At 38.9% G+C, this 21,543-nt stretch overlaps 2 protein-coding genes across 15 annotated transcripts in view; both read left to right on the top strand.

Moving 5' to 3' along the window:
* The window catches only part of CUNH4orf19 (chromosome unknown C4orf19 homolog), a 267,441-nt gene that overhangs the window by 186,976 nt on the left and 58,922 nt on the right, over positions 1-21,543 (top strand). The window lies entirely within an intron of this gene.
* Positions 1-21,543, top strand: part of TBC1D1 (TBC1 domain family member 1) — a 92,212-nt gene that overhangs the window by 49,419 nt on the left and 21,250 nt on the right. For 3 of the 8 annotated variants that reach the window (XM_057407608.1, XM_057407604.1, XM_057407611.1), the window contains exons 8-13: positions 962-1,090; positions 2,336-2,422; positions 4,118-4,398; positions 6,117-6,245; positions 11,499-11,615; positions 12,651-12,790. In XM_057407608.1, the coding sequence (XP_057263591.1) occupies positions 962-1,090; positions 2,336-2,422; positions 4,118-4,398; positions 6,117-6,245; positions 11,499-11,615; positions 12,651-12,790 (883 nt within the window). The remainder of the gene's footprint in view (positions 1-961; positions 1,091-2,335; positions 2,423-4,117; positions 4,399-6,116; positions 6,246-11,498; positions 11,616-12,650; positions 12,791-21,543) is intronic. The other 5 variants (XM_057407605.1, XM_057407607.1, XM_057407606.1 and 2 more) reach the window with 5 other exon arrangements.

The following is a 21,543-nucleotide window of genomic DNA, read 5'->3' as shown; positions in this document are numbered from 1 at the left end:
TTTCTGCAAAGGTTTTCACTTTACTCCTTTTCATAATTTTTTTTTTCCTAATATTTAAATCAGGGGAGGGAAAAATGTAAAAACAAAACCAACCCTAAAACCTGATACTAGTACATAGGTTTTATCTAACAAAAATGACCTTCAAATTAAGTGTCTTTTTCATAAGAATGTAACAGCAAGCAGCATCCAATTTGTCCTTTGTGGATAAAATGAGTGAAAGTAAAAAGAAAATAAGCATTCGGAGCTCTGAAGTTAGAGCTAAAAAGGTAGAGCAGCCTCAAGGTAAACCCCCAAAACAACACTGAAAATTGTACTCTGGTATCAACTGCAGGTATTAGGTTTGAATGGGAATATTTGCATCATAGAGTCACTTTTGTATTTGCTACACTGGTCTTTGCAAGCACTAAAAATGAACTGAAATATTTATTTAAAAAGCAAAACTCTCAGTAGACTGTTAGCTTTAAGATGGAAGTATTTCAACTGGTGAAATATATAGAAAAATTAGATTGTTTTACATCTTCCTGACCTTTAAGAAGCCCTGTTTTAATATAGTGGAGACACTTGAGAGTTTTTGTTAATTATGAGCTTCACCATTTTTGATTAATTTCTTGGCAAGAAAAGTAAATCCGTTCAGCAATCTCTAATCTGTTACACTTAAACATTTGGAATTTGTACAATTGTACTTTGTTGTTAAAGAAAATTTTCCAACACAGCCCCTTATTGAAGGGGCACTTCTTCTGAAGCTGCTACACTCAATACATTTCCCTTAGGAGAATTTCCTGGTCTTATGTTAGGATAGTTTGTTAAATTTTAGTATAAGTATCAAAAGATCAAAAGGCATGAAATGCCAAGGACACCAGGAGAAAGTATTGATCCAGGTCATGGAAGTCTTCAGACTGTTCACTGAGATCCTGCTCCATGCTGTTGAGTATTTCACATTTATATTTTTAAACACTTTCAGACTTCACAACCCCCTACTGAGAATGCTGTAAATGAAGTGCCCAGCAGTACTTCAAGATTCAGATTAGATATGTTAAAGAACAAAGCAAAAAGATCTCTGACAGAATCATTTGAAAGCATTTTGTCACGTGTAAGTATCATTGTGGTTATTGCCTCTGAACAGAATTTCATTGTTTTATTTATTTGAATGATAGAAAAGTAATATTTATTATCTTTCCAGGTTGAATGCCAAACAACAAATATTAAAGGAACAAAAATTTGGCAGTCTCATTCTCATCAGCAGTAAAATTGAACTAAGACCTAGTACAGTTTATTGGCTCATAGACATACAACTAGTAGTGACAAAACAAGGCTTTCAAAGTTTATTTCAGACATTGTATCTAACCTGCTCCCATGAAACAAATGATGGCAAAAGCATGTTCTCCCTGTTATTATTATGCACATAGAGAAGATTTTTAGTTTAATATCTCCCCTCATTACTTACCAGCCAGCATTTGTAGAGTTCACCCCTGTAAAATTCTGCTGTGAGCATGTTCAGTGTATGAAACATAACATTACTCGTGCTACACAAAGTATAGTAGCTACTGTTCTAATTTTTGTCAGTTTGTCCTGACTGGCATAGGGTGTCTTCGCATAAGCACAGCTGTATATTGATTGCATTTTCATTGTCATGGCTGTTTTGATGGAAATTCTTTATTTTTATTAGATCTGAGGCATTTTGCCTGATCTTCAAGGAGAGTATAGTCATTATTGTGAATAATGATAACATTTTGTAATGTTAAATAAAAATTATACCATTTAAGGTGAGGAAGATAGAAATTCCATAGTTGTGTCAACATATAAGAACCCAATAGTATGTTTCTTGATATTTCTCTTGGCTACATAAAAACATTACAGAAAAATACTGTTGAACAGATTATGCAAAAATATTTATGCTTTCTGATTTGTAGCCATTGAAATGATAATACCAGAAATGATGTTCTGTTGGGTATTAAATTTATATGGTTTTAAGAGCTTTATAAGCTTTCTTTTTTCTTTTTATCTTGGCAAGAACTACCTAGTGTCAAAATTTCCCATTTGGAATTCAGAAGGTACTTTAACAGTAGTTACAGTGCATGTATTCAATATGTGATTATGTATGTATCATGGAAGGCACATCATTTCCCATGAGAATTCCTCAATTCCACCAGATCCTTTAGAATGTCCTGAATGAAGCCTTTGTTTCTCACAAGGGCAAAAGTTGTTCTTAGACGTTTCAGGAAATTTAATTGGATACTGTCTTTGAAAATTAAAGATCCTGACTATGCTACACAAATCTTTTTTTGGTATTCCTATACATCATAATCCTAACTGCTGATGCATAATCCTGCTGCAGGGCAGTAAAGCCAGAGGTCCACTGGACAGTACTGGTGCTGTGGATTTGGACAGTTCTATATCCAGTTCCTTGAACAGCACACGTAAAGTAAGTAGTCTGGGGTGAATGTATATACTTGGAAACTTCAGATAATATTCCCTGAAACAACTAGTCAGATGTGAAATGTGGTTACCAACCACTCATATAACTGTTCTGTTCTAAGATCTTGCATTTTGTTTTGATTATTTTTTGGGAGTAAGCAAGCTAACTGATTGTATGTGAAAGGAAATAAACCCTAGAGGAATCAAACAATATGATAAAAACAGTATCACAGAATAGGGAGGTTAGGTATATCCTTTTCTTCCTACCTGCAAGAGTCCTTTTGCCACATGCTTATCCATAGGGTCCATCTTTATTCCTGTACCAAGTCCCTCTGAGGGTGACAGGGCTGCATTCATTGCAGGCAGCCACTCGGATCAGTGACTGCCTTTCCCTTTACCCCATGTCATCCCTTCCTCACACTCTCCTGGCCTCCAGCTTGAAGCAGTATTTAAATTTTTTAGAATTTGCTCATTTATCATCCAAATCATTTTTCATGTATGGAATTTGTCAGAATGTGTGCAAGTCCTGTGAGGGGTAGCTTGAGCAAATTAATTTCCTGGTTTACTCTGGTAACAGACTTTCAGGCTAAGAAATAGCAGTCGTGTCAATACAATGGTGACATGTAAGATGCTGTTATCTGTAGAGCTTCACTGGAGATTTCCGTACTGTTTGGCATGATGGGACTCTTAGTAAATCTGTGTTTCTGTTCTCCAGAAGTTTCAAGTTGCTTTCAGACTTTTCATTCTGTTCCCTATGCTATAAAAATAGAGCAGTGCAACTGGGTCTCTATTTGAAATAGAAAAGCCATATTACTATAAATAAACATATTTTTTTTATATATATCTTACTGTGTGAGTCTATATATGTGAAATAAAATATTATATAAATCATCTGAATCTTGCAAGAATGTGCAGTAAAATAAATGCAATAATTACCATGCTGCTGATCCTAATCTGGTTGGTTTCAGCCCTGGAAGTGCATAGTGTGAATGCAGCATTGCATTAATCAGAAACATAAAACTCAAATAAAAGGTCAAGCAATTTCCCCTTTTTGCATAGTCAGAAAGCTTTTAGTCCAAATAAAACAATATAAACAAGCAGCATAGAAGAAGACAGTCTTCTTCCATGGGGACAGCCTAGTACTCTGCAGGTTTGGATACAGCTTTTGATTTTTCTCTAGTGCCTCATCACCTATGGACTCCTGACTTCAGGCAGTCAAGAATCTATTCTTACTGCTTATGTTTTTGAAAGAACGGCCAGCTCTGCAAGAAACACATGAGGTGGTGAATGAAGAAAAATGCATGGTTTTGGACTGAAACAGGCATCTGGTCATAGGACTGTTATATTCTCAGATGGGGTGCAATCTATATAGTACTCTGAAACATCACCCTTTTCATTGCTGTCACTGTTACCCAAATCTGACTCTTCTGTACTGTTCTGACCCCATTTCTTGAGCTGTATTTGACATACTGTAAAACGCACTCTCAAAATAACTTTTCCTCTGTAAAATGGAGACTGTGATTTTTAACCTAAATAATTAATGACAAAGACATAAACCATCAAAGATTCTTTCTTTAGGCTATCATGATAAAACATGCAAGTTTAAAGCAGATCTCTGGGATGTGAATAATGATATGAGACTGCAACCTCAAAGATTGATAACTCTTGATAAGATTGATAACCTTAAGTCTTGCACTGCTAGGAAGCACCATTGTGTGAAAAGGAGAAAGACAGACTTCCTGCGCTTCCTACAGAAAACACTGTCAAGACCAGCGGATCAGTGGGTGATCTCTCCAGCGATGCAGATGATTCCCCAATTGAGCAGTTACCTCAGCAAAGCTTTCGGAGGCGGGCAAACACGCTGAGTCATTTGCCAACAGAAAGCCAGGAATCTCTGGTACCTGTTGAAACATCACCGTCTGTTCCCCAGAGGAAACTTATGAGGTATCACTCAGTGAGCACAGAGACTCCTCACAAAAGAAAGTAAGACTTACTAAAAGCAGGCTATGATTTTATTTGTTGAGGACATATTTTGGGATGATAATTGCATACCAGATATGTCCTCTTAATGGATAAGAAATATATCACAGCAGTGTGTCACTCACTGGAGGTTTGTAGGTATTCTCTTTAAAAACACTTTTAGCCCTGTGTACTCCTCAGGGGAGAGAAAACATAAGATGTAGTTCCACAGTATAAGTGTAAGCACAACATAGGATTGCTCCTATGGGGTTTTATTATATTTTTTTCAAGCAATATTCCTTAATGTTGGTTGTTTAGCTCTGCAAGCAGCATAAAGAAATGCTACTTCTTATTGTCTGTAGAGAAAACTCTGGTAGCATTTGTGATCCTGAAAACCTTACTAATTGGTGAATTCATGTGTGACTTCACAATAACACAAAAACTGACATAAATTACCTAATTCTTGATGGAGGTGAGGCTCCTGTCTAACTTTTCAACAAGCCTATATAGACTTTAGTCATAAAACCAAGTTACTGCTTGCCTTCATGCTAATATTCTTCAAACTGTCCTCCTTCAAAAGTCTGCCTCCACATCTCTAAAGTCTCCTCTTAACTTCATGGCAGTTTTCTTTGCTCCCTGTATCTGGCTTTTCCCAATTACTATGGAAACACTCGGTCTGTAGGCTTCTGTTTGGCTGCCAAGTTGCTTGTTTACACAAGTTAGACGGTAGGAAATCTGTATGTATTCCAGCTCATTTTTTCTCTGCAGGAGGTGGGGCAGTAAAAAAACATGCCTCCAATAGGTGATGACAGTGAAAAAAGGAGAATTATAGTATTTGACATGAAACATGACCTGGGCTGCCTTTTTGTCCCTTCTTTGAACCTTTTTAATTCTAAAATACTTGAAGTTTTTTGTAGTGCAATTTAAGACCTGTAGTGTTTGTTGAGAGTTGCCCTGATGTTTGTAGCTGCTTGCTCAATCAATTCTTATTGTACTGTAGGAATGCAGCTAGAAATTAAGTACATTTTTAATTTCCTTGGTTACTTTTATTTGGGTTTGATCGTGTAATTTTTAGTAACACAGAGTGTACATGCTCCCTCACATAAAGCAAAAAGAAATCACCACTGCTTTCCTTTCTAGCAAATGTATAGAACCAGAGGAAATGGAAAACTTAGAAGAAAAGTATACTTAAAGTTCTCAAAAATCACTGGAATTACAGACTTCTAACGAGTCTTGTACATTTTATAAGTGTTTTTGAACAGCTTACCTCAATTCTTAAATTGTTTCCAAAGTGTAAGTGAATTCACTTCTTCATGTAGCATTTCACTTCTCATCCATTAGAGCTCTTGATCATATGCCTGGCTTTATCATAGAAACCAAGAGGAAGTGCATATGAGGGAGAAGAAAGGGGTGTGTCAGTGACAGGTTTTGGGGAGTTTAAATACAGTCATATGCTGAAATGCCTTGCTGAAGCCTGTAAGTGTGTATGTGGGACTTTGCTGATTCGGTTAAAATGTTCAGCCTCTTACTGCATTAACTATGAAAAACATAGGAACTGGCTCATTTGTATATGCCAGGTCTCTTTCAAAGATTAGAGAAGTGATTTCCCTTTTTATTTTTTTTTCTTCCCTTTTCCCCCTTTTTCCTCTCTTTCTTTGTTTTGTTCTTTGTGCTACCTCAACTCCATCACTGGTTGGAATCCCACTATACAGTTTGAACGCATCTGTTGGTGAATCTAAAAGTTCTTCTGGTCAACTTGCACGTTCTCCTACTCTAACTCGTCTTAATCCTTCGGCCTCTTCACCCAACTTCTTTAAATATCTAAGGCATAATTCAAGCGGAGAGCAAAGTGGGCATTTTGCGCAAAAGAGGTGAGCTAGCTAGCATAGTCTGGGGAAGTGTTTGTTGTACCATGTCATAAATGTGAAGCTATAGTGTAAATAATTTAATATAGACCAAAGGTCGTAGGTTTTTATGAGAGAGGGGGCTAACTGCTCCACTACTGAATGTAGAGCTGCTACCCATGTAATTTTTTTGTTTAATAAATGAAATTCTTTCAGACACATGGACACATAACTTGCTTTGGAAAAACTGGCTCTAAAGAAACTTGTTATGCAGCAGACAGCAGCACTACTTAAATTGTGTGAGGAATAAGTTGCCAAGAACCTGTGATTCAGCTCACTTTGTCCTTCCTGAATCATTTGGTTCTGTTCTGTTCTGTTTTGTTCATGATAACACACAAACATATTACTACTCTTTTGTGCCTGACATTAAGGACATATTGGCAAAGTTAAATAACTGGGGCAAGAAGTAGGACTGTGGAGAACTGATACAAAGAAAACCCACAACCAAAAATCACAAACAGAAAAACACTTCCCCCAAAACCCAAACCCAAGAATAACCAATCAAAAAACCCCAACAACCAGCTTATGTATTTGTTTTGGTTACTTTGAGCAATATCAAATAATACTTTTCTGTGTCTCCTTTCTTAGAAATTCTTTACGTACAGAGAATGTTGAGCAAAGGACATTAACCCATCATTTCCCTGAAAATCTGGAGCAAGTAGCTCCCTGAAAATCTTAAGCATGCAACTCTTTCTTAAATCCCTTGAGCTAAAACTGTTTATTTTAGCTCAAAAGGCTAATGAGACCAAATGTCCTTGGAAGTGCTGTTAACAGTCATTGACCATTGGCAGACAATTTTTATTGCTGTTGCTATTTATTGTTTGGTTTTGTTCTCTCAGGTGAAGGTTTCCTGTTTTCCCAAAGTGTTGATTCTTCTGACCCTGAGAAAATACTGAATTGAGAACCTTGTTTCCCTAGTTCCTTCAGGTATATTTGTGAACTAGCATCTCTTTAATTTAGCTTCACCTCAGAAGTATGGTGTAGGAAATGAGTTTACTTTACTCTTCATTTTAATAAGACTTACTTGAATCCTGAAGATTAAACTCTCAAAAGCAGATTTTTCCAAGTAGATTTGGTAATGATTCTGCATGCAGAGTAGCAACTTCTTCCCTTTCCCTGTCATTTAAGGGTATACCATATCAAACCTTTAAGAAACAAGACTGAAAATGGACATTTATAGGGATTATCAAATGGGTTAATGAGTTTAAGTCAATAAAGTCAAACTACCTAAGTTGATTGTATTCTGTAAGTGAAATTACCGTGTAATTGTGATGGATTTACAATATGATTTTAAGCAAAACCTCTTTGCAGGGCACACTGTGCTACAACCTTATCTCCTTCATGCTCAATACCATCTGCTAAAGAACAGCTTCACTTCATAGTGCTTATCTCAGGGATCTCCATCCCCCTCACATCTTCAGGAGACAGTGCTAAATGCCATCCAGATACATAATTTGTGGATTATCAGAAGCAGTTCTTTTTTAAACTTAGTTTTTCAGGAGTAAATTTTCCTACTCACATAGAATCATAGAATAGTTAGGGTTGGAAAGGACCTTAAGATCATCTAGTTCCGACCCCCCTGCCATGAACAGGGACATCTCACACTAAACCATGTCACCCAAGGCTCTGTCCAACCTGGCTTTGAACACTGCCAGGGATGGAGCATTCACAACTTCCTTGGGCAACTCTTCTGAGAAAAGGTCTTGTAGTATCATTAGCCAAATAATATTATATCTTTTAATTCCCTGCAAAGCCTGTTCATTATCTGAATTGCTCTCACTTCCATCTGTTGGCATTCTCTGAGCATGCTGGGGGCTTGTTCATAGAATCATAGAATAGTTAGGGTTGGAAAGGACCTTAAGATCATCTAGTTCCAACCCCCCTGTCATGGGCAGGGACACCTCACACTAAACCATATCACCCAAAGCCTCGTCCAACCTGGTCTTGAACACTGCCAGGGATGGAGCATTCACAACCTCCCTGGGCAACGTATTCCAGTGCCTCACCACCCGAACAGGAAAGAATTTCCTCCTTATATCCAATCTAAACTTCCCCTGTTTAAGTTTTAACCCATTACCCCTTGTCCTATCACTACAGTCCCTAATGAAGAGTCCCTCCACAGCATCCTTATAGCCCCCCTTCAGATACTGGAAGGCTGCTAGGAGGTCTCCACACAGCCTTCTCTTCCCCAGGCTGAACAGCCCCAACTTTCTCAGCCTGTCTTCATATGGGAGGTGCTCCAGTCCCCTGATCATCCTCATGGCCCTTCTCTGGACTTGTTCCAACACTTCCATGTCCTTTTTATGTTGAGGACACCAGAACTGCATACAATACTCCAGGTGAGGTCTCACGAGAGCAGAGTAGCGGGGCAGGATCACCTCCTTCGACCTGCTGGTCACACTCCTTTTGATGCAGCCCAGGATACGGTTGGCTTTCTGGGCTGCAAGCGCACACTGCTGGCTCATGTTCATTTCCTCCTCAATCAACACCCCCAAGTCCTTCTCCGCAGGGCTGCTCTGAATCTCTTCTCTGCCCAACCTGTAGCTGTGCCTGGGATTGCTCCGACCCAGGTGGAGGACCTTGCACTTGGCATGGTTAAACTTCATGAGGTTGGCATCAGCCCACCTCACAAGCGTGTCAAGGTCCCTCTGGATGGCATTCCTTCCCTCCAGGGTATCAACCGAACCACACAGCTTGGTGTCATTGGCAAACTTGCTGAGGGCACACTCAATCCCACTGTCCATGTCAGTGACGAAGATGTTAAACAAGACCAGTCCCAACACCGATCCCTGAGGGACACCGCTCGTTACTGGTCTCCAGATGGACATTGAGCCATTGACCACACTTTGTGTGTGGCCATCCAGCCAGTTCTTTATCCACCGAGTAGTCCATCTATCAGATTGATGTCTCCAATTTAGAGACAAGGATGTCATGTGGGACAGTGTCGAACACCTTGCACAAGTCCAGGTAGATGACATCAACTGCTCTACCCCTGTCCATCAGTTCTGTAGCCCCATCATAGAAGACCACCAAATTGGTCAGGCAGGATTTCCCCTTAGTGAAGCCATGCTGGCTGTCACCAAGCACCTTGTTGATTTTCATGTGCCCTAGCATGCCTTCCAGGAGAATCTGCTCCAAGGTTTTGCCAGGCACAGAGGTGAGACTGACTGGTCTGTAATTCCCCAGGTCATCCATTTTCCCCTTCTTGAAAATGGGGGTTATATTTCTGTTTTTTCGGTTGTTGGGCACTTCACCTGACTGCCATGATTTTTCAAATATGATGGCCAGCATCTTGGCAACTTCATTCACCAGCTCCTTCAGGACCCGAGGATGGATTTCATCAGGACCCATGGACTTGTGCACGTTCAGATTTTTAAGATGGTCTCGAACCAGTTCCTCTCCTACAGTGGTCCCAAGGTCTTCATTCTCACAGTCCCTGCATCTGCCTTCCAAGACTTGGGTGGTGCAGTCAGAGCCTTTGCCAGTGAAAACCGAGGCAAAGAAGTCATTCAGAACCTCAGCCTTCTCCAAATCCTGTGTAGCCAGTTCTCCTGAGAGCTTCCTGAGGGGGCCTACGTTCTCCCTAGTCTGATTTTTATTTGCTATGTACCTGTAGAATCCCTTCCTGTTATCCTTAATACCCCTAGCCAAGTTTAATTCTAACTGGGCCTTAGCTTTCCTAACCTGGTCCCTGGCTTCCCAGACAACATCCCTGTATTCTTCCCAGGCTGCCTGTCCTTGCTTCCACCTTTTATAAGCCTCTTTTTTCATTTGAATTTTTCTCAGCAGTTCCTTATCCATCCAAGGAGGTCTCCTGGCCCTCCTGCTGCACTTCCTTCTGGTTGGGATGCAACACTCCTGAGCTTGTAGCAGGTGATCCTTGAATATTAACCAAGAGTCTTGGGCCCCCCTGCCCTCTAGGGCTATATCCCATGGAAGCTTCCTAAGCAGGTTCCTGAAGAGGCCAAAGTCTGCTCTTTTGAAGTCCAGGGCAGTGAGCTTGCTGCACGCTCTTCTTGCTCTCCTGAGGATCTCAAATTCGAGCATCTCATGATCACTGCAACCAAGGCTGCCCTGGAGAGTCACATTTCCAACGAGCCCTTCCCTGTTGGTGAGCACGAGCTCAAGCATGGCACCTCTCCTTGTTGGCTCCTCTGTTACTTGCAGAAGGAAGTTGTCTTCTACACAATTGAGTAACCTCCTGGATTGCTTGTGCCGGGCCGTACCGTCCTTCCAACAGATGTCAGGGTGGTTGAAGTCACCCATGAGAACAAGGGGCTGTGAGCGTGAGGCTTTTCCTATCTGTCTGTGGAGTGCTTCATCTGCAGGTTCTCCTTGATCAGGCGGTCTGTAACAGATCCCCACAGTAATGTCTCCCATAGCTATATTCCCTTTAACCCTGACCCACAGACTCTGTGGACTGCTCACCTGTCCCCAGACAGAGTTCCATACTCTCCAGCCTATCCCTAACATAAAGAGCAACTCCCCCTCTCCTCCTGCCAGGCCTGTCTTTTCTAAAAAGCCTGTAACCTTCCATTCCAACACTCCATTCATAGGAGCCATATATCATACCCCTGTAGACATGCACACATCTCTAATTCCTCGTTTGTTCTTGTTTGTTATTTTAAAAGAGAGCAACATTATGTTGGCCAGAAGACTGCTGATGAAATTTGATTAGTGCTCCTGTCTGTTGCATAAATACAGCCACAGTCCTAAATGGTCAGTCAGAAGGCTCAACTTTTAACTTAAAAGTTCCAAGCTTGTCTGTTAACGCTTCACAGAATGTTTTTTGCCAAAGTCTTAGTTTTCATTTGCCACTACAATGTTTATCAGTGTCAGCTTTTCCTAACCTTTTCCCCCCAGCTTAGTCATTGAAACTGGTATCTAAGTAAATGTGCAATGATAAAGTTGGCATCAGTTCTGATTAGATTAAAGGAATTTACTTAAGCATGCACTAAATATCTTAGAATACAGCAAAAATAATAACTTTACTTGAAGTACATTTATTTATATTGGAACATTTTAGTTTGCTCAAACAAATATGTATTTCAAAGTAGCACATTATTAGCAGTTTCAGTTTTGGCTTTGGTTTCCTTGATATTCAGGCCTTCAGGATTAAGGTGCTCTTTGTTTGAAACTTAGAAGTATGTATTATTATTTTTATTCTGTGGATTTATACTTCTTTATTCTAAACTATACTTTTCCCAACTGCACTCTCAGCATCTCCTACCGTACTGCCTTAAGGAAAAAGCTTCATTCTTCTTCTTCTGTGCCAAATTTCTTAAAATTTCTGGCTCCTGTAGATGAAAATAACACCTCTGACTTTAGGAGCACAAGGTAGGGTTCTCTCTTAAAGCCTGCAGGTAAAACTGTTTTCAGAAGTTTCTTTCAACTATTTCAAATGCTTCTTGCACTTGCAAAATGTGATTTGTGCAACAGTTCCCTTGCACATATTCTGCATGTGATTGCTGTCAAAAGGATGGAGCTGTACCAGACTCCTTTCCCATTATGGTTGCACAACTTAGCCATTTTGATGTTATAATGATCCTGCAACTTCCACTTATGCACTTCAGTGATTATTCCTGCCAAAGCATTGTACTAGCAGTTTTCAGTTAAGAGAATATACATGGTTCATCCTAAGTAGGATGGAATAAGCAATGAATAGTTTAAAGGTGTAACAACTGGAAGTTACTAATGGGATTTTTAATAGGGAAACAGCATTGCTGTTCACTATTTTGTTTAATATTCTGAATACAAAGCTTTGTATGTAGTTTGTAGATTACACCAAATGAGTAACATACAAGGTTCCTAAACATTATTCCAAAGGTTGTTGTCTATTTCAAATGGTGACTTGTGAACACAAAGGGCAAAAGTTTTGCTCCAAGTCTGTGTTGTGGATATTACATACCCAGTTCACAGAAGGTTGCAAGTTTGGTTGGTGTTTATAAAGCTCCTTGATATATGCTGATAAAAGGTATCAACAGTTCTTTGTGCCTCCTATGAATAATTACTAGATTTTCTTGATGGCATTTAAATAGAGTGGTAAAAATACATTATATGTGTATATATATATATATATGTGTGTCTTTAATGCATTGGGTTTGCTGCAAAGAAAGCTGAGAATTGATTAAAACTAGAGAAGAGCTGCCAGGCCCTTTTGGTGAACCTGTGTGATGTTTGTAGCCTTGTATAAATCTGCTGCCACAAAGCAAGCTTCACTTAGCTAACATAAAGAGCTTGACCCAGCATGTGCACAGCACACTGCACTCTGTAGTTGATGGTCACTGTTGTTACATTCACTGAAGACTGTGTCACTGTTGATAGCAGATTCAGGCAAACTACTCACAAGCCATTCTGTGTTCACTGTTTTAGTGACTATGAATCTAAACACAGCCAGCAGGCCATTGGTGAGGACAGCCCTGTAAGGACACGGCGGCATTCATGGAGGCAACAGATATTCCTGCGAGTGGCAACCCCTCAGAAAGCATGTGATTCTCCCAGTCGATATGATGGTAAAGTCTGTGTTTATTTGCTTCCATGAATGTTGTCAGTGGAGATAGTGTGGATCATTTTGTCTACTGAGCAGAAAAATTTCCCTGATGCTTTGTGCTGTCTTTGCACTTTCCCACCTACTCTTTGGTCAAGCCAAGCTCATCAGCTGTTGAGGCTTTTAGTTTTCAGCTTTGTATGTAACGTAGTTTCAAAGTTGTGTCAAATTAACTAACTGGAGGAGAAATTATTTTTGTTTGTACTGTTTTAATGAGTTCTGGGTTTAAAAAAAAGCATCACCAAGTATTGCTCTGAAGAAAAGGTGAGGCTTCTGTTTCATCTCGCCATGCTGCAATATAGAACTCTGGACTAGAAAAGTCCTGGCCTAGCAGAAGGAATTAAATTTCTTTTACGACCTCAGTTGAGTTCTGTAAAGTGTACTTCATACCAGACTGAATTTGACCACATGTATGCTGCTCCACTCTGTGACTTTTGCCACTTGAGCAATAGTTATCCACTGTTCTCATATTTATCTCCTGAAATTCTGTAAAGCTTAAGAACCACAGACTAGACAAAAATCGCTTCACATGAAAGTGCAGGTGTGACATTTTATGCTTCTCACTGAGCCAGGTACTACAGCACATGCTTAGGCCAAGAATACCTCAGAGAAGCTTGTGTCTGTAGATAATGGTCTCTGGCTCATTAAAGCTTGAATTTCACAGCTTGAGCTCTGCAAGCTTTACCTCCTTATTGCATCTTAAAGAGAGACTTTGATTAACTGGACACAGCATATAACACAAGTTTTGTTAATGTAATGCTTGCAATGTAATTTGACTGATGTTGGGAAAGCTGTGTATGGGCATAGATGCCTCTTAAATTTAGTGTATTTCAGAATGAAGTGATCTCCAGAGCATGTTGTGTAAATACACTTTAAATGCTCCCCTATACTGCAAGGCATGTGAGGGATCAACCTCAAGCCATTCTGTGAAGCTAGTGATTTTGCAGATTTGATGCATCTTTTTGTGACTGGAAATAGTCTCACTTGTTTTTGAAAGCCACAAAACTTTCCCATATTAAATAGGAAAAAAAAAATACCAAAAATTGCCTATCAAAGCATTTCCTCTGAGACATAATAGCTGCAAGATACAATCTTAACAACCTACAGCTGGATCAGCAGAATAGTTGGAGAAACAAGTGTGGCCAAAAAGAAAACAGGACGTACTATTAATAGAAGGAGCAATTTAAATATCTGGCCTTTTTCTTTACTGTTGTTTTCTTTTTCTGTTTTTGTTCCAATGTATATATTCAATTTATGAACCTGGAGAGAAAACTCAGAGTTAGGTTTTCTTTATTACTTTATTATTATTTATAACAAGTATGGGGTTTTCTGTTTGGGTTTTCATGCATCCTGGAACATTTCTGGCAGTAAAGAACGCTTACTCATGTTCCAGCCTCTGTAGCCTTTAAGAGAGCTGCTATACAGATGATCTTACTTTGGACTCACCACCACAGTTAACTTAGTGACCTCTGTAGTTCCAAATTAAATGTAGCTATCATTCATCGTCTTGTTCCTCTTTCTTTGGTACTCTCTCCAAGGAGAAGCAGCACATACATTGGAGTTTATTGATTTTATAAGTTACCTGTACTTTTAGTCTTTCTCGCTCTTCTTATCTTGATTTCCTTTGGAAACAGAAATTATGCAAACAGCTGATGTATCACCAAAAGACCGATTTCAGACCAGTTGAATAGAGGGCAAAGAAGGTTTTCAAGATGATGTTATATAACATGTTCTGCAAAAGTATAAAGAATAAAGAGAGGGAAACAAGGGAACATTATGAGTTTCCCTTTATAGACTGACTCCAGTGACCAATTTCTCCATTGAGGTGCAGTAGTCCATACACCCATCCAACTTTTAATTTTGTACACACAGGAAGATCTAGATCCCCGTATTTGTGATTTGTATAGGCAAGTGGTGAGATAGATCTCAAAATGGATTGTGTTTGTTGCCACTCTGTGTAGTTAACGCAGCAGGATAAGGTGTATTCACTAAAATTTTGGGTTTTTTTTAAAGCAAAACCCAGACAACTGGTACATAGCTTTGGCTGAAATTTTGAGGTTAATCTTATGAGGTTCTGAACTTCGGAAATGTCTGGTGTCCTTAGGTCTCACATGAAGCTGACAACACTTTGAGTCCCACTGTCCTGCACTTCTGGATCCTTTACTTGTTTAGGATCCAGATATTTGAGCTAAAACTTATTTCCTATAGCTCAGCTGGAAAGAAATGATTGCTGGCAGTGCTTTGGTGGTTGCATTGTGTATACTAGGCAGAGGTCATGCTGGTTTTTTTGCAGACACCATTATTTAAAAGGAGAGGTTTATTGTACATGGAAGAAGGTGTTCAGGAAAGTAGTAAAATGAAAACCAGTTCTAAATCAGTAGGATATTAAAAAAAAAAAAGTATTGCTAATAGATACACTAGAAAGCCATTTTTCTCTTGACAGTTGAGATTCCTGCCTTACTTGAAGACTGGACTCAATCCAGCTGCACTTGGGCAAGATGAGCAAGCACTCTGAGACAACAGAAAGCCTCAGATTTAGGAGACTGTTACTTTTGGTTGTTATGGACCCAAGTGCAGGTCCTCCTTCAGCCACCTCCTGCTTGTGGATGCTACCAGTTTCCCCTTTCCCTGCTATTTTTCCTTGCTTCTGTACATAACTTTACAATGAAACACATGATTTTGCATTTTTTGCATTATGCAATTTGCTGCCTGGCAGGACAGCCAGGTGATGTCTCGTGAACCTGAAGAGGAGGCTGATCTCCAGTTTGGAGATCTGGAAAGGATTTTCTGCATAGGTGAAATGTTCAGTGGAGATTTTTATTTTTTTTCCAGCTGGCAGCTGGATGTTTGCAGGGTTGAATTATGGTAGCTCTATTGTAGCAAGCTACAGTTCAAATGTCCAACCTCACCTCCTGCTGTTTGCCACTTCCCATGGAATGGTTGTGCTGCTGCGGGTGGTGTGGAACTCAGCGGGGAAGCATTTCTCTCACGGCCACACCACCGCCTTGAGACATACTCAGTGTCTTGTCCTCTGGTATTTTTCTTTTTTGTTTATTTGTGGGGTAGAATTAGTGTTGTATCCTGCAAAGTGGAAAGACAAAGAGGAGCACAGGTCACTTGCAAAATGGATCACATTTGATGTGTTACAGTTCTATATTTCTTTTGAAAGAAGGTTTTTGTTAATCTCTTTATCTGAAGTTTTTTTTACCTGTTTTCTGTATGAGTGCACAAAAGTCACTCTGGATGTCCCACTCACTGTCTAAAACATTCAAAGTAATAAAAGTGTTTCGTCAGTTCTTTGATTTTTACCTTTATACCTGCCCATCCTACTTGCAGCCGGATCATCATACCTCTAGAGTCTTTCTAACAAGATCCACATTTTGTGGCTATGCAAATGGTTTAGGACATCCTAGTTGTCTGTCTTCATTGTTAAAATGGGAAAGGAGCAGCTTGGTGGTTATTTTAAGCCAGCTGAAGTATGAGCTTACTCAGAAATGGTAGTTAGTTTTCTGTTGGATCAGTTTTCTAGTCCCACTCCTGGTATTACACAAACACCAGAGCAGGCACAGGGAGGCAAAGAGGGACACGTTCAGGGAAGCTGAAGGTGAGTGCTCTTACCCTGCTCAGAAGCAGGACACACTTAGATCACTGCAGAGTGATCACGAAACTTCACCTTGCGCTGCAATGCAGCATACTTCTATTCAGCATCTACAAATCTCTGTGCAGTGGACTATTTTCACTACAGTTTTCACATATTGACTGTTCAGAATTTGTCATAGTGGGAGAACTGTTTTGCAGGTTGTCAGAAACTCCCAGCAGGGTAAAGTCAAGTACTAGATTTAAAGAGGGTGTGAACAGGTTCCTGAAGTAAGTGGTGGGAAAGCGATGATGTTTGTCATGAGCTGCAGGATGTTGGTGGCGTAGACAGCAAGATTTTTAAAACAGCAGTGTCAGTTCTAGAATGGATGATTTGTTTCAAAGGTGGACAGTGGGTTGGAGTTACATGTTGGACAGTGAAAAATTGCAATTCAGAGGAATGAGATGCTGTTACATGACTGGAGATTCACTTGTTTGTTTGCCAAGTTGAATTTTGTAACGTTTAAAATGCAACAAAGAAAAATAGTGTAAAGCAGAAAACAAAATGCTTAACGGAATTCTTCTATCCACATTCTTGCCATATCTTGCTTGATTTCTTAACCTTGGAGAGCAGTTGTGACTGGTAAACACTGCATTTAGAGAGCCATCTATAAACAACTTGTAGTTGGGATGGCAATAGTGCATTATATTTGAGCCTCCTCCCCTTTAGCTTCCTATAAAAATAAAACAAGCCCTTTTTTTCTGCATGAAGTGTTGCATTTTCTAGTCAAAGATGAATCTTGTTATCTTCCTATGAATCTTGTTAGCTTCCTATAAAAATAAAACAAGCCCCTTTTTTCTGCATGAAGTGTTGCATTTTCTAGTCAAAGATGAATCTTGTTATCTTGGTTTTGGTATTTGAGGTTGGTTAGACTGAGTGCTTCTGGAAGAATGTTTTTAAAATTTAGGCCTTTAGGTGGGTTTGTCACGTCTTTGTTTTTTACTTTGCATGTGTGGTTTCTCTTAGTGGGTTTCCTTTTCTTGTTTTTTGGAAAGCCTTGTTTAATACTGAGGTTGTTTGAATAGTGAATTACAAATGAAATTTTCTAAAAAATAAGGTTTAAGGTAACATTTTAATAACTCACTGTTGGAATGTCTTCCCACAAGTCTCAGCAAGTGCTCTATATTCATTGTAGTTGCTTCCGGAGCTAATGAAATTTCCTGTTCGTATCATTACCAGTCAAATATTGTGTAATGAGTACTGCAGTCATTCACCAAGCTTTATTTAGTGTGGTGCCTGGTAATATACTGTGATACTTTCTTCATAATCTTTGTATTTTGTGTGTTGTCTTTGCATGTGAGAATTTTGTGTAATACAAAAATTCTGTAGCTTGCAGATGTATCATATATGAGGTAGAATTTTATATGGAAGCTGCAGGGAAAGGAGCAACATATTTGAAAGGAGTACAGGTCAAATGTGGAACAGGAGTCAACAAAAGTTGACGAGGTTGGCAGATGAACAGGGAAGCAGTCTTTCCATGTGTGCTGAAGTGTTCAGGTCCTGCTGAAGTACGCTTACTAATCTCATTAAAGTTTTGAAGGCTGAGCATTACTTGGATTTAAATGCATGGCAGTGTGAGTCAGTGGGATGTGAACTCCCAGTTATGTTCAGTTGAATGGCTCTACTATTTATCTTTGCTTTCTCTGCTACCTTCCAGATCATTTGTGCATAATAATGAAATATTCAGTTTCTTGTTACAGTATTTCTACTCTTATCTCGATCTGGAAGCTGGGTGGCATGTCTGTCCATCACTTTGTTGTATACCCATGAAACATGGGCTTGTGTCTGGAGTTTTACTTTGCTTTGAGGGTTTACCTCCACATTCCACCTCCCCCACTCCTTTACCAGTGAAACAGCTGATGCAACTCTGCAAACTTTAGACAGGCCACCTGAGCAGTTAAACAGGTTCATTTTGGTTTCTATACATCCTGCCACATGCCAGCATGGAGATGGGAGGGAAGGAAAGTTGTAAATGTGTTGCAGTTTATCAAAGTAGACTTTAGACTTTCTGTCAAATGTCCATGTGTGGTAAGACGGAAAGAAAAGATAGAAAAGGAGCTGCAATTTGGAAGGCAAGATCAAGTCTAGGACTCTTCTACAGAGGAATCAGAGGTAGGGTTGATAATCATAATTGCTCAGCCTATAGAATTTTGTAATCTTTCTGCTTTCTTTTATAGCCTTAAGCATCGTGGGTTAAATTTCTTTTAGTGAATAGTGATCTTATCAGGTTAGTCAGTAATGGACAAGAAATTTTCAGCCTAAGTGGAAGCAGGACCATGGTCTTAAGTAATTAATGCTTTGCAGTGGTTCAGGTGTTGCCACAGTCAGTGGAGGACGATAAGTGAGTAATATCTCTGATAAATTCAAAGGTGATCTTTTGTCAAGTTGATACAAGAAAAGCAATCCACAAAATTTGCACTGGGAAAGTAGAATGTGTATGTTAAAACCAGGAACATTCTAGGAATGCAATGTGTTTAATTCATTTGCTTGCGTCTGTTTTGCCAGCCTGTTGGGTTTTGGTTTGGTTTGGTTCTTTTGCTAGTAGGTAACCCTAAACTGTCTCTGTAGGTAGTCTAATATTTTCTAACACATGTGTATATATACATACCTAAAACCAGAATACAGTCTGACTCTGAAAGAGATCCATAAACCACTGAGGCCATGTTTATGTTGAGAAGAGATTTGTTTCTCCCAAGATATACGTGCATTCTGTATTGGATGCTTTGAGAATGCAACAAGAACTGAATAGACTTAGTGTACAGTAGACAAAGTGATCCAAATAAGAATACCTTTTACTTTTTGCACTGATGTTTGGTGACCGTTTTCATTAATTCCTCTTTTCTTATGGCAATGTTATTTTGTGCATGTAATGCAGCCTTAGAGGAATTCTCTTGATGATGGTGGTCTTATTTTTTTAACTTTAATGTTTTATTCAAGCAAACGAAGCTGGTTCTAAGAGCATTTTCCTTATAATGGTATGTAAAATTCACTAAGGAGAATTGGGATGAAAGAGACTATATGTAGTCATTCTACATAAACATATGTAGAACATTATTGACAGTATAGTGTATGCCTCAAAAACAATCAAAATAATTTTCCTTTTGCTGTCAACACAAGTTGAGAATTATCAAGTGTGTGTTCCTTCTTTATTTGATGACATTTACCTAAACCTCTTTCATAATTGTAGATCTTAGCTCACAGAAGTCTTTCCATTTACCTGTAAAGAAAAAGAAAAATAAATTAATGCATCCCAGTTTCTTATAAGGGATATAATATAGTTTCTTCATTGTATGGATATTTCTCATAACCAGCTGTGGTTTTTAATGCATTTGTCAGAGTTTCCTACTTCTCTTTGCAGCAAATGGTGATGGCCATTAAAGTGTCAAATGTTTGTCCTTGACCTAATTCTTCTTCCCGTCCAGTTTGCTGTTCTCTGAAATGCAGTAAATACCCAAAGTGTGGGTATCTGCACTTATATCCAGAGTCCACATTTTTAAAGGTTTAATTTGTTTTGCTAGCTGAAAATGTTGCATTTTTATATGCATATTTTAGCTCTTGAATTAAACTGTGGTAATAAGCAAATAAATGTTGTATAAGGAAATAGGTGGTATTTGGAGCCACCCTATTTATCTATGACCCCTTGAGAGGAAAAGATTGAAAGTGGCAAAACTGAGAAAAACAGAAGCCAACAGCTGTGAACGTTTCCATTCTTATTTAGTCATCTGAGCTCAGTTGTGTGAGTGCCTTTGAAGAAACAAGAAAAGAATAGCTCCATATGAACCTTGTGACTTAATATATGGCATAGCATTCTGAGCAGAATTTGAAGGGGTGAAAACCTTCCTATTTTGTTAATTTCCAGAAATGAGATAATGTGTGTGTTTAATTCAAAATCTTTATCACTGTGCAAGGCAATGATAAAGAAATGGACCTCTGAGCTACCATCAGAATAGTTGTTTAAGGAACGCTCCTTCTCCAGGAGCTATTTGACATTGCATGCACAGATGTACTTGTCCTTGGCTGGAGAATCTGGGGAATGGTTTTTGTTGCATTAATTTTAAAGCATTTTCTTGTATGGATAACTGGTCAGCTTGTCTTTGGAAGATGTTTCACAGCCATTCTGTTGGGCTGAAGGAGAACTGCTGTTGTGGTGGCTTTCCACTGGGATTTGATAGGAAGAGATGGGTGGTTTTGACCATTCATTTTGAAGGTGGTGCATCAGGTAATTTTTCTTCTAGATACAAGTTACATCAAAGATTAGTGAGCAGTCAGAGTTTTATAAATCAGTAAAATTAAGTGGTACTACAGCAGGCATTAAGAACACAAAGTATAAGAACTTATGCTTTGTGTTGAAAACTTGATTGAAAACTATGTCGTTTCCCTTTCCCTAAAGATTTTTAAATTTGCTTGAAATTTACTTAATGTTTACTTTCTTTTGTACTGTTTTCAGTCTTAGAATTACCCTACGTACATGACAAAAAGATATATTTTGTGGTATACCAGCTGAAGCCAAAAGAAAAAGTGCAAAAGGTTAGGATATGATTAAAAATTAGAAGTGAGAGCAAACATGTCTTAGGTGCCTGTCTCCTTTTCTGCATGTTTGCTTTAAGATCTATTAATCATCCCAGTGAATGGCCTTAGGTGGTGGTGTGTTTGTGCAGCTAAGGGTGTGTGTTTTCTTTGTTAAGCAGTTCAGAAATGATTCTTTAAATTATGTGGTTGCTCTATTTGATTTGAATCATGCCAGATTTCAGCTGTAGGTTTTATTTTTGCAGTTTCTCAAACTTGCCTTTTCCATTTAGTTCTGCCCTTGTAAAGTTGTAATAAGTAAGCCATGGTTCGTGTATGGTATAGTGTTTTTATCAGGTTCCAGAAAAAAAAATGTTCCAGGCTTTGGCCAATATGATTTTTACCCAAAAGAAGCTTCTAAATCTGCTTGAAACGGTCATTTGGTAAACCTTGCTTAGACTTGCTACCTCTTAGATATGTATGTGTATATGTGTGTGTATAAGTAGATACATGCATACATACATTTATGTATAGATATGCCGTCTTTCAAAATGTGTCCCTTCACCTGATCATGA

The sequence above is a fragment of the Pezoporus wallicus genome, unplaced genomic scaffold, assembly GCF_028554395.1.
Source record: "Pezoporus wallicus isolate ANWC-B61680 ecotype Strahan unplaced genomic scaffold, APGP_CSIRO_Pwel_v1 contig_2492, whole genome shotgun sequence".
Lineage (NCBI taxonomy): Eukaryota > Metazoa > Chordata > Aves > Psittaciformes > Psittacidae > Pezoporus > Pezoporus wallicus.
Note: the sequence above shows the minus strand (reverse complement) of the source record. Positions and strands in the feature narration are given on the sequence as shown.